Here is an 11827-nt window from a genome sequence, read left to right as displayed (position 1 = left end):
CTAACTTGAAGTTACGACTAATGCACCAGTTAGACTTAAGCCCTTTATGTGCTGCACCTGGGTGTACACAGAGCCTGTTTAAGGAGAGCCTTGCCACTCCCTATTAAGCCCTAAGTAGCTCTGGTCGTACGATGTGTATGACGTCAATTACATTTTCAAAAGCGTTTTAGAAAAGAAAGGCGACTTTAAAACAATCTAACAGCCAGCAGTGTGTATTTTTTTGGCCTCCCCTTTCGAATTCAGAATTCAAATTACTAGACAAAAAATTATATCCTGAGAAAAGTGGATTTTGAGGGGTATAGCTCCATAGACTTCCATTCATTCTGCACTCGCTCGTTAGCGCCCTCACATGGAACTTCAACCAGTTCAGAACCCGGAAGTTTCCCGAGAGTGGCAGTTCAGTCTATATTAGACATTCTCTGGTGTACATTTTACGCCTAGTGGGGAGCAGGTGTAAGTTGGAAAATCGGACCAATATCCATGGTAGCCTAATTAGGGCTAACAGTTTGATCGCACATGCAGCGCGTCTTGTTAATAGGCAACATGGAAAGGGCATTAAGGCGAGAAAGAGTCGTCCGTGGTAGCAGAAATCCACTGTTAATTTTATTGTCGATTCGGATAGGCTCAGAGAATGTCTAATGAGCCCGTAGACTGGCTCTGATAGGCTCTTAAATGTGTTGCTTGGCAACGATCGACGCTTTCGCAATTTCACAAGGATGCGCATCTTAAGACCAGACGTAGCTACGACCTTGGTCTGTCAAGCTTGGTGCACTTGGTGTAAATTCAAATCACAAAGTCGGACGTAGCTAAGACCGACGTAAGAGTTAAGACCAACTTTTTTACGCCCAGCTGGTGCACTCGGCTGCAGGGGCCGAGCCAAACGTTGAACATTTGGGGCTTAACCCGAACCTAGTCAAGGTTTTGATGTGAGCTGAAATCGGAACTTCACACTAATGCGAGCTTTATGAGGCCTAATATAAACATTACTTTGGACTCATATTGTTATGTTTTCCGAAAATTACAACCCACATTTTTACCTGAACGATTCAGGGCTTTTAAGAAAACATATTTTTCCCACCCTTGCAGGAACCTAGATTTATGAAGTGACAGGTCTTTTTTTTAACCTGGCTTCTTCAGTTCCTCAATTTTTCCCATCCATTTTATTATTTTCGAATCAGCTTAGTCTTGCTAACTTCCTCCACAACAATAAATGATGGTTTAGGGTTGTCTCCATGAAAACAACACTCACTTGTGTTTGAGAACGAGAACATGCGCGACTACTGAAAAGTGCACTTTTTAATGCACGGTCTGATCATGTGCTTATTTAGATTAAAACTTAGTGTTGCCTATTAGCTTACTTATCGGTCACACAGTAACTTAACAAACTTAACACATATCATTTTTTGGGTGTGTGAAAAAACTGAGAGAAAGCTGGCAATCTGCTGGCCAATTCTCCCGATGGCCACTCCAGGCCTGAATACTACCACAAAATTAGCAATATTTTAGGGGGTTTTATCGGGGTGCTTTGGTCTTTCTGGGGGGTGCTGAAGCACCTGCTAGCCCCTCCCTAGCGCCGCCCATGCTAATACCTTAAACACAAGATTGCATCTTAAATGAATGACTGAGTTGGGGAAAACTTGAATAAGAACGCATTTAACCGGGAGGGGATCAGCCAGGTAAACTTACCTGCCTAATGAAGATTATTATATTTGAGAGTGATAATAAACATAACTGACCGTAGCTAAATCCCCAGGAACATTAGGAACGCCGGGTTATTAAAGTAACAAGCTTTTAAGTGTTGGCTGAACCTGAATTTATCAATCCTAACTTCACCATACACTCAGACTGTGAGGTTTCTCAGCTTTCCTCATGGACCTGTAGCACAGACCACAACTTCCCCTGTGTCCTGATCTTTATTAGAAATTGAGAGGGGAAGAAATACAAATGATAATACATAAAAACGGACAGTTTGCGTTTAAAATAAAGAAAAACAAGCTTCTATACTACTGTACACTAAAAATGAACACATCGCTAACTAGCTTAGCCGCTAGCCGACCGAAACACCACATTAAACTACTGTAAGGCAGATTTTCTGTGTACATGTATAGCCTAAGTATCTGTGAGGTCAAAGGTCCTGCAGCGAGGCCTCCCACCGAGCAGAATAAAGCACACAGTTCAGACAGTTAGGAGACTGTGAGGCAAATCATGTACAAACTGGGACTTCAACATAATTAACGACCAGTTCACCTGCTAGTGTGCTCTAGTGTATCAGTGTACTGACCACTGGAGACCGGTTAAGGAAGCAATGCTGTGCATTCTATATCTGAACATGTCCAGCAACTGTATTTAAGCTCTCTGAAGAGAGATGTTTGTCACTCATGCCATCAGCATGTCTTGAACTGATTGTTTGATCCGGGTACTCGACTAATAAACCAAAGAATCAAACTCATTTCCGTTGTCGTGACTCCTTCCGGCCCGCCCTCGTCAGAAAACCGCCCTATCAACTACTTACCCTCATAGTTGTGCAGATAACTGGATATGTACAGTTTGAATCCCTTGTCCCGCTTGCTTGTTGGAGCAGGGGGAAAATAATTTACGATGCGATAGACGTCACTGACGCTTATTTTAGGCAGGTCTTGGAGACATCTACTAAAGCTGAGCATTTTGGAAACTCGGGTGATTGTCTCCAGTAAACCTGAAACTGATTTACCAAATGTTGGCTACAGCGGAAGTTCGTCAGTAAGATTGTGCACAGAGCCTATTACCAGAGCCTGTTTAAGGAGAGCCTTGCCACTCCCTATTAAGCCCCATTGTACCGAATTTGGCTGCAGTTCCACCAGAGTTCCACTGGGGGTGATCGCGAGCAAGTGCATGTTGAATGGGAGTCTATGGAGCTTAACGACTCAATTTGTCTCTTTGGCCTGATTGTTGTTGAGAAATCTCCGAGTTGATTGTAGTTGTTGTATGTTCAACATGGACTATAGGTTGAAAGTTGAATGAACGAGTACTTATGTCCTTTCGATTTCTTAAAGGGTGAGTCGTTGTTGCCCATAACATGCTAGCATTCTGCTAATGAATGCTGATTGGTTAGTGAAGGACTGATACAACCAGAGCTACCGCTTGATGGCATCCGAAGCGGAATCAGAATGTCAGAGCATTAGCAACATTAGCAACAACATTAGCAAGCCAAAACTCTTTCTAGCATGTGTATTGACAGGGAGAGCCTAACCTGTCAGCTGTGTTGTCGATGCCCTGAAAGAATAAAGCAGAGCCTGTTCTATTAAGCCCCATTCTACAGAATGTTGTTGCAGTTCCACCAGAGTTCCACTGGGAGTGATCGCGGTCGAGTGCAAAATGAATGGGAGTCTATGGAGCTAAACGGCTAAATTTGTCTCTTTCGCCTGATTTTTGTTGATAAATCTCAGATTTGATTGTAGGTTTGGCATGTTCTACATGGATTACAGGTCAAAAGTTGAATGAACGAGTACTTATGTCCTTTCGATTTCTTACAGGGTAAGTTGTTGTTGCCCATAACACGCTAGCACTCTGCTAACGAATGCTGATTGGTTAGTGAAGGACTGACTACGACCAGAGATCCTGCTTGATGGCATCCGAAGCAGAACCAGAATGTCAGAGCATTAGCAACATTAGCAACAACATTAGCAAGCCAAAACTCTTTCTAGCATGTGTATTGACAGGGAGAGCCTAACCTGTCAGCTGTGTTGTCGATGCCTCGAGAGAAAAGTGGAAGTAACCAGAGCTTGCCGTCAAGCAGTAGCTCTGGTCGAACGATGTGTATGACGTCAATTACATTTTCAAAAGCTTTTTAGAACAGAAAGGCGACTTTAAAACAATCTAATAGCCAGCAGTGTGTATTTTTTTGCCTCCCCTTTTTAATTCAGAATTCAAATTACTAGACAAAAAATTATATCCTGAGAAAAGTGGATTTTGAGGGATACCGCTCCATAGACCTCCATTCATTCTGCGCTCGCTCGTTAGCGCCCTCACATGGAACTGCAACCAGTTCAGAACCCGGAAGTTTCCAGAGTGAGAGTTTTCCCTTTATTAGACATTCTCTGGAAAAAAGTAAGTGACCAAAGCTTGCCGTAAAGCAGTAGCTCTGGTCGTACGATGTGTATGACGTCGATGACATTTTCAAAAGCTTTTTAGAACAGAAAGGCGACTTTAAAACAATCTAATAGCCAGCAGTGTGTATTTTTTTCAATCATTAAAATAATAAACATGCCTCACATATCGATGAACCTTTTATGATTTATTTGGACATTATATTACTAGTAAACAATTCATGGGTACAATTGTCCTTATATACCTGTAGTTTTAAACCAGTGTAGCTCACTGTAATGCTGTACGGTACGCGGTTTAGAAAAACTTAGAATTCTACTGCTGCTTAGGAAGCCAAACAAAAATCAAAATTCCCAGATGAGTTTTTCAATTGGTGAATCAACCTGTCACTCAAATTAGAGCCAACCCCTGTGTGAATACCATCCCGTATGTGGCACAGAAGTTTTCCCATTTTAAGAGGCCTGTAATTGGCTGAGAGTACTTTGAGCCATTGCCTACTAACCTGAACTTCAATGCCACAGCCTCAATTTGATGTCATTATGTTCATGAAGGTCAACAAACATTTCCCAGCTGGGGGATTTTTTATAATCGAGCTTATGTCCTAGGAGTGCCCCTGTTTTAGACCTACATTTTGAGTGCTAACAAACTCCCCATCGCTCTATCCAGCTAGTTAGCTTGCCACGAGCATTCCTCTCCCTGCTTCACTAACAAAATATGGACAGATGTGCCTTGTTTTCGCTCATTTAATCGGATCCACCTCAAAATCGGTTAACATATAGTGGAAACTTACATCTACGAATCTGTGGTCTCAAATATACATAAAGATAATAATTTCTTAATTCCAACGTGTTCAAACAGTCCCCTCAGTAAAGGTTGACTAGCAAGTTACAGCAGCAGCCTGGCCCTGAGACAGGTGGGGGGAGGGGCGCAAAGGGCACACTTTAATAGTGGTATTTTGTTCCAACTCATTTTTTAGACAACTCATTCATTTGTTGCAGATAAACATCTAAAAACATGCAAGCTAGTAGGCCCGAAAACTAGGATTGAGCCAATGCCTGTGTGAATACTGTCCCGAATGTGGTACTGGCGTTTTAACAGTTATAGGCCGCGTTCACACTTGACTTCTTTTAGAAAAAAGCGCTGCCTTCAGCGCCTTTTTACATGCAACCCTATGGGAAAACCTTTTAAAAACTTCTAGAAAAGCGCTGAGCCCGACACCTTTTTGAGTTTAATTTTCTCAACTTTTCAGAAAAAACTTGGGTCAAGCGCCTTTTTGACAGCTGACCAATCAGGATGTGGAGAGTAGGTACGAGTGTACCTTCCCTTGTAACCTACCTTAGTTACCAGGCTATGGCTAGGGCTATGGCTATAGCTATGGTTCCTCAAACGCCAAAGCTAAAGCAAGTAATGGCATTTTATTGGCCATAGTAGCTAGCTGTCGATAAGTAACCACCGAAAAATAACAGATAATAATGTATCGCCAGACTATATGATTCCCGTTCAGGTTACAAAATACTCATTAGAAAAAGGCGCTTGACGTCACCCAACGCTTTTCTGAAAAGGCGTTCAAAAGGCGCTCAAAAGGCGCTTTTTCAGAAAAAAGAAGTCAAGTGTGAACGCAGCCTAAAGACGTCTGTTATTAGCCGAGTGACCTTTACACCCTTTGCTACTAACCTTAACTTAAATGCCACAACCTTAACTTGGTCAATCTGTTCAGGAAAATGTCCTTTACAGGACTGTGAAACTGCTAACATTTTCCAGTTGGGACTTTTGAGATATTTGAGTTTAAGTCCGATGAGTGCCTGCACCCATTCACTGCAACGAAATAGCTTCATGGAACTCGACTCGGAATCTGAGCTTCAGGGACGCTTGACAAAAAAAGACAACATTTGCCGTGTCAAGCATTTTAGAATGTGATGTGTTCCCATCGTATTTAAGACTAAATACTTTACAAGCAAGAGGTTTGTAAATGTAACTGTATACATATCTCACTCATACTGGCTAATCAGCTAACATGTTAAAGTAGTTTACATCCAAAGTCGCTGTCGTAAAACTAGCCTCTTTCACTAACTGCTGAATAACGGAAGTAGCTTCAAGGTAAAATAAAAAACCTTTAAAAATGTAAATATACATTTAGCAAATATTGTTGATATTATTGTGCACACGTATTTTAGTATCCTAAATATGTCATTTAATTCCATCATTTCCCCAGGAATAACGAATAAAAACTAGTGCTGTCAGTTTAACGCGTTATTAACTGCGTTAAAGCACACCCATTTTAACGGCGTCAATTTTTTACCACGCGATTAACATTCTTTTTGTCCCAGCAATTGTTGTCGTTTTTTTCACATGCTGTTGCAACAACTACTGACGTTAGAAAAACTACAACACCACACCGGATCTAGCTACACCGGAAACAAAACAACAGGCACGCCGCACACACTTGTTTGGGCTTGCAATCCGGCTAAAGAGCTAACTTTACGCTTTGAGTAGATGGCGAGCGCGAGACGCCGAAATGGATGCCAATAAGATTCTGAATGCAAAGTTTACTATTAAAAAGTTGCCAAATGGTCCCATTGACAAGAGCAAAGTGATCTGTGTGTTTTGTCGTTGTGAACTGAGCTATCATCGCAGCACGTCCAGTCTGAAATACCACTTCATGGCAAAGCACACAGCTGATGCGAATTCTCTGCCCCCTCGTCAAAGCCAGGCAATTGCAATGTTATTTTCAATTAAAAAAACATTTGAACCAAGCAATCCGATCCACTTTTCCATGTTGATAAAAGCATTAAAATGAGAAAAAAAAATTGGACAAAAAGAAATCAAGGGACATTTAGCGTAGACAAAAATGTGCGATTGTGATTAATCACTAGTTAACTATGGCATTAATGCAATTAATCGTGATTAAATATTTCAATCGTTTGGCAGCACTAATAAAAACGTATTTCAGGAAAAACGCTCAAACGGGTTTGTCCTCCCTACACATAAGCTAATATATTCTGGTTTAACAGTGATATGTCGATTTTTTTTCTTATAATTTCGGCAGTTAGCTACTGTAACCATGGCAGTCAAGACATTCAGACTGGGCGGCGGAGACCAATGGAAGACGCAGAACTTTAGGCAAAGCTGTATATTTATGTTTCTCCAGGGGCGTGGCCACGTGGGGGCCAGGGGGGGCCGTGGCCAGAGAATGGCCCCCAACCTCAAGGCAAAAAAAAAAAAAAAAAACCTTGCTGAACAGAAACGGCATAAAACTTAAATAAATGCATTAGTATTTTTTTTATCAAGTCGTCTTATGTTGTCATTTGTCACTTTTGTCACGCTACAACATAGACTAAATTAGTAGACACAGCTACTTTTATCTCCCAAGATGGCGTCCCCATTCATTTCTATGAAAAGTGCTCAGTGGCAGCGCAGTAAGCAAGCGAAAGTTGTAACAATATAACGACCATAACAATATTGTGATCAGACAGACATGATAACCACATCTTCCTCATCTACCTCATCTTTGTCTTTTTAATATCACCAGATATTATAACAAATTATATTAGGCTATAATTACGTTTGTCATGCCATGAGCATAATACCGATCATACAAAATGGTTAAATCTGCTTTAAAATAACGGAAATAAACGCTACAAACAACCGTCGTGTGTGTGCAACCATTTGTAAAACTTACTACAATAAAGCAGGCAACTGTAGATTATCAAGCACTTTCTCTTTGTTCTCATTCAGCTCAGGTAGGCTAAATCAGCGATTTGCTTATGTTCCCTTTTGTGCTCGTCCCCTGTTCGTATTGGCGAGCACGTTTCCAGGCAAGTTTGCTTGACTAAGCACATAATTGGGATGCTAGTTTACCCATATGGGATTGGTTTCAAATTTAGGAAAAATCGTTTTAGAAAAAGTATTCAATGAAAAAGCTAGTGAGAAAAGCTATGAGCCAGATTTGAGAATGCAATACCACCTACATCCACCGGGGCCGTTGCCTCGCGGCAGCCCCCATCAACAGCGCAAGACACAAACAACGTACCTGCATTCTAAAGGTGCCAGTATGGTACTCCGACTCTGTTACGGATGGGCGGGCCGCCGGATAGGACGGATTAATTAGCATTTCTGTTGCCTTTATGGTTCTCCGAAGGCTGGGGGTGCTGAAAACAATTCACCGCCAGAACAGTAGGTGGAGAAGCGTTTTTTTGTCGAAAACACGTTGCTTTGTTGCGTCTTTGTAAGTTAGAAATCGTTGTTGTTTATCTCCCACTTCTCATCACACGTGTGACACTCTTACCAGCTGTCACTAGTCAGACGATGACTGCAGCAGGTGCAGTCTCATAATATTATATTAAAGACAAACTCAAGGCCCGCCACGTCATTTTATGTGGCCCGCGGAAGATTAATGGGCTATTGAAATAAGTCTACGCTGCTTTACAGCGTGCATTGACCATAAACGACATCTCTCACCATGCATTTCAATTGTGTTACGGCAAAGTGACGACATCCCGCCTCTAGAAAGCAGTGTATGCACATCAGTGTTAAACGCAAAGTTTAACTGGGTGAAGGCGAGCATGGTTTGAATGACAGCACTCCAATGCAGCCGGTTCTGCGAACGTACCCCATGTGCATTTTCAGGCAAGATCCTCGGGCATTCAACCCAGGTTGGTATCGCTCTCGAACTTGGTTAGAGTACTCAGCCAAGCTAGCATGTTTCTGCTTCCCTTATCGACAATTTGGAGCCAGCAATGATGAAGACATCACCTTCATTAGACAAGGTTTTACCTATTGGAAAACGGCAATGTTTATTTTACATAAAGCTCAAAAAGCTGTTCTGCGTTCAGATGAAGGGCAAAACAAGTTTTGCTCTTGCGCTATGTGCGCTTGCATTTTGGCACCAAACACTGAGAAAAATTTGCAAATTTATCCTCCAAGAAAAACAGCAGATTGTCCAAGAATTAAAAGGCAGACTTAAATTGCAGCATAATATGCCCTATGTTTACAAAAGCTACAACAAAAACACCATGTTTTTACATCGTTACTGACGTTACATCGTAGTTACAACTGGCCCTTTGACGGCAACCATGCTGATGTGGCCCTCAGTGAAAATGGGTTTGACACCCCTGCGATATAGACAAGGCTCTGGTTTTGTGAATTCATTTCTCCACCAAGTGTATAATCCAATGTGAAAAATGATAAACAAAAAGACTGATATAATTGGAAACAAAAAGATCCATACAAACTGTATGTACAGTCAAAACTACAATGTACAAAAAAGACAAACACACACACACGTCATATTTTTGCTTTTCTCTCTCTTTATGTATACATATATGTATACATTATCAAAATGAATGGAATATTGCACTTAAAATGCTACAGTTTACCTAAATAAATTATTGCCTAAAATGACAATTCATATCGTGTCTTTCTGTCACTTGCACTAAAAACATCCCCGTCTCATGTTAAGGTCCCGAACCCCCTCACATAATCATGACATATCGCACTCGCACATTATCTAAGCACCCATTCCAATAACATGGGATTATCAATAAGACATCATTAGTGTCCATAAAACTAGATGAGCCGTTAGAAAACTTCTGCTCTGAGTGATGCAGTGTGTGAGGTTTAAAATAGTAGTTTTTGACAATCATGTGCCACCCCAAATAGAAGACTGGCCAGAGCTGGCCCCCCCAGAAATAATATCCTGGCTACGCCCCTGTGTTTCTCTGTTCCGGTGATCTCTCTTTTCTGTGTTGGAGTTTTTTTAAGAGCTTGATGGCATCAACGTCCAGTCTGATAATAAAAGATCATTAACTTGAATTGTGTCTCTTCATTATAATACCCATACACGGTAAATCACCGTGGTAAAGTTGGTTGGAAGTTCGATATTCAACAGACATTCGGACGCCCGTATGTTTAGGGACCATCAACAAATTACACATTTAAAATGTCAAAAGTCAATAGCTTTTCAACAACATGAACTAGAAACATAATAATTATGTTAAACTGTTCAAAATGTATGCATACACATTGCACAGCCTTTATTTTGTTTATTTTCATATCAGGTTGTAACAAAATGTTTTTAAATTCAAAATAAATCTTCAAACTTCAATAGCTTTTTGGTCTTCTTGGAAGATGGCGCTGGTGAGGGCGGCCATAGTTGCTAGTGGGCTCTGTTTTGTCTCGTTTTGTCTGTTAATTCAGTGTTCTGCCAAGATTTCCGGGGTTCTCTAACAAGAGAAGTACTTCTGAAAATAAGGACCACAACTCCTGTGGACTTATTTCCCACTTTTCTGCTTCCAGCGGCAGATTTAGTGGTAATTCTAGGCAGTGCCGGGCTAGGCTTTGCTCATGCAGTGAAACGCCGTAAAAGAAGAAGGGGGGCGGGAGCGCTAGTTCGGCTACGCAGACGTGGAATCCGAACAGTGCTTCCAAGTTTTTTCCTCTCCAACGTATGTTCACTGTGCAATAAAATCGACGGACTTCAGCTACTGATGGTGAAAAACAGAGACTTTCTTTCATCTTCGGTTTTGTGCTTAACGGAGACATGGCTGTGCGATTTGATCCCGGGCGCCGCTTTACAACTGGCAGGCTTTCAACTCATGAGAGCTGATCGGGACACTGCACTCTCTGGCAAAACCAAAGGCGGTGGTATTTGTTTCTACATCAACAGTGGCTGGTGTGTACATGTGACAGTGATTCTGCAACATTGTTCTCCAGATCTGGAATCATTTTTTATAATCTGTCAACCTTTTTACTTGCCACGAGAATTTGCGTTGCTCATTTTGGTCGGAGTTTACATGGCGCCGGGTCCTCATGTTAAAGAGGCCCAACGCACGCTTGCCGACCAGATTCTGAGTGTGGAGCGAGCAAACCAGGATTCCCTTGTTACTGTACTCTGCGACTTTAACAAAGGTAATCTTAGCCACAAACTCCCTAAATACAGACAATTCATCAAATGCCCAACCAGAGAAGAGAACACTCTGGATCACTGCTACACTACAGTCAGTAGAGCCTACCACGCCGTCCCTCGTGCAGCACTGGGCCCCTGACCATACCATGGTCCATCTGATTCCTGCATACAGGCACAAATTAAAGCTCTGTAAACCTGTTGTGAGGACATCAAAACAGTGGACCAGTGAGGCTATGGAGGATCTGCGGGCGTGCTTGGACTGTACTGACTGGGATATGTTCACGACTGCTACCAAGAGTCTGGATGAACTCACTGAGGCTGTGATCATACATCAGCTTCTGTGAGGACTGCTGTATACCAACACGCACCAGGGTGAGCTTCAACAACGACAAGCCCTGGTTCTCAGCAGAGCTGAGAAGGTTGAGGTCAGAGAAGGAGGAAGCTTTTAGGAGTGGGGATAGAGACAGATTCAAGGAGTCGAAGAACAGGTTTAGCAAGGCGGTGAGAGAGGCTAAACGACTGTACTCCGAGAAACTGAAGCGTCAATTCTCTGCTAACAACTCTGCTTCTGTCTGGAGAGGGCTCAGGCAAATCACCAACTACAAGCCCAGAGCCCCCCACTCCACCAACGACTCCCGCCTGGCCAACGACCTGAACAAGTTCTACTGCAGATTTGAAAGAAAATTGGACAGTCCTGAACTACCCCTTCCCATCCATGTGGCCTCCCCCCTCCCCCCCTTACAGTGAGGACTCTCTCCATTCAGGAGGGTGAAGTTAACAGACTTTTCAAGAGGCAGAACCCCGCAAAGCAGCTGGGCTGGACTCTGTCTCTCCTGCCAC

General features: G+C 42.3%; 1 protein-coding gene across 1 annotated transcript; it reads left to right on the top strand.

Moving 5' to 3' along the window:
* Positions 1–6598: 6598 nt before the first annotated feature.
* Positions 6599–11126, top strand: LOC146302879 (uncharacterized). Its single transcript, XM_084698587.1, has 2 exons — positions 6599–6673; positions 10242–11126. The coding sequence occupies exons 1-2, from the start codon at positions 6599–6601 to the stop codon at positions 11124–11126; spliced, it is 960 nt and encodes a 319-aa protein (XP_084554713.1).
* The last annotated feature ends 701 nt before the right edge of the window (positions 11127–11827 follow it).

The sequence above is a fragment of the Hypomesus nipponensis genome, chromosome 1 (assembly GCF_054491055.1).
Source record: "Hypomesus nipponensis isolate SF chromosome 1, ASM5449105v1, whole genome shotgun sequence".
NCBI classification, from domain to species: Eukaryota; Metazoa; Chordata; class Actinopteri; order Osmeriformes; family Osmeridae; genus Hypomesus; species Hypomesus nipponensis.
This window is presented reverse-complemented; position numbering and strand designations above follow the sequence as displayed.

Bases quoted from the DNA above. Each gene is read 5' to 3' on its own strand.
- LOC146302879 (XM_084698587.1), top strand. From the start codon at position 6,599: ATGGATGCCAATAAGATTCTGAATGCAAAGTTTACTATTAAAAAGTTG. The intron at 6,674-10,241 runs GTGATCTGTGTG...CATAGTTGCTAG, and splicing joins GTCCCATTGACAAGAGCAAA to TGGGCTCTGTTTTGTCTCGT.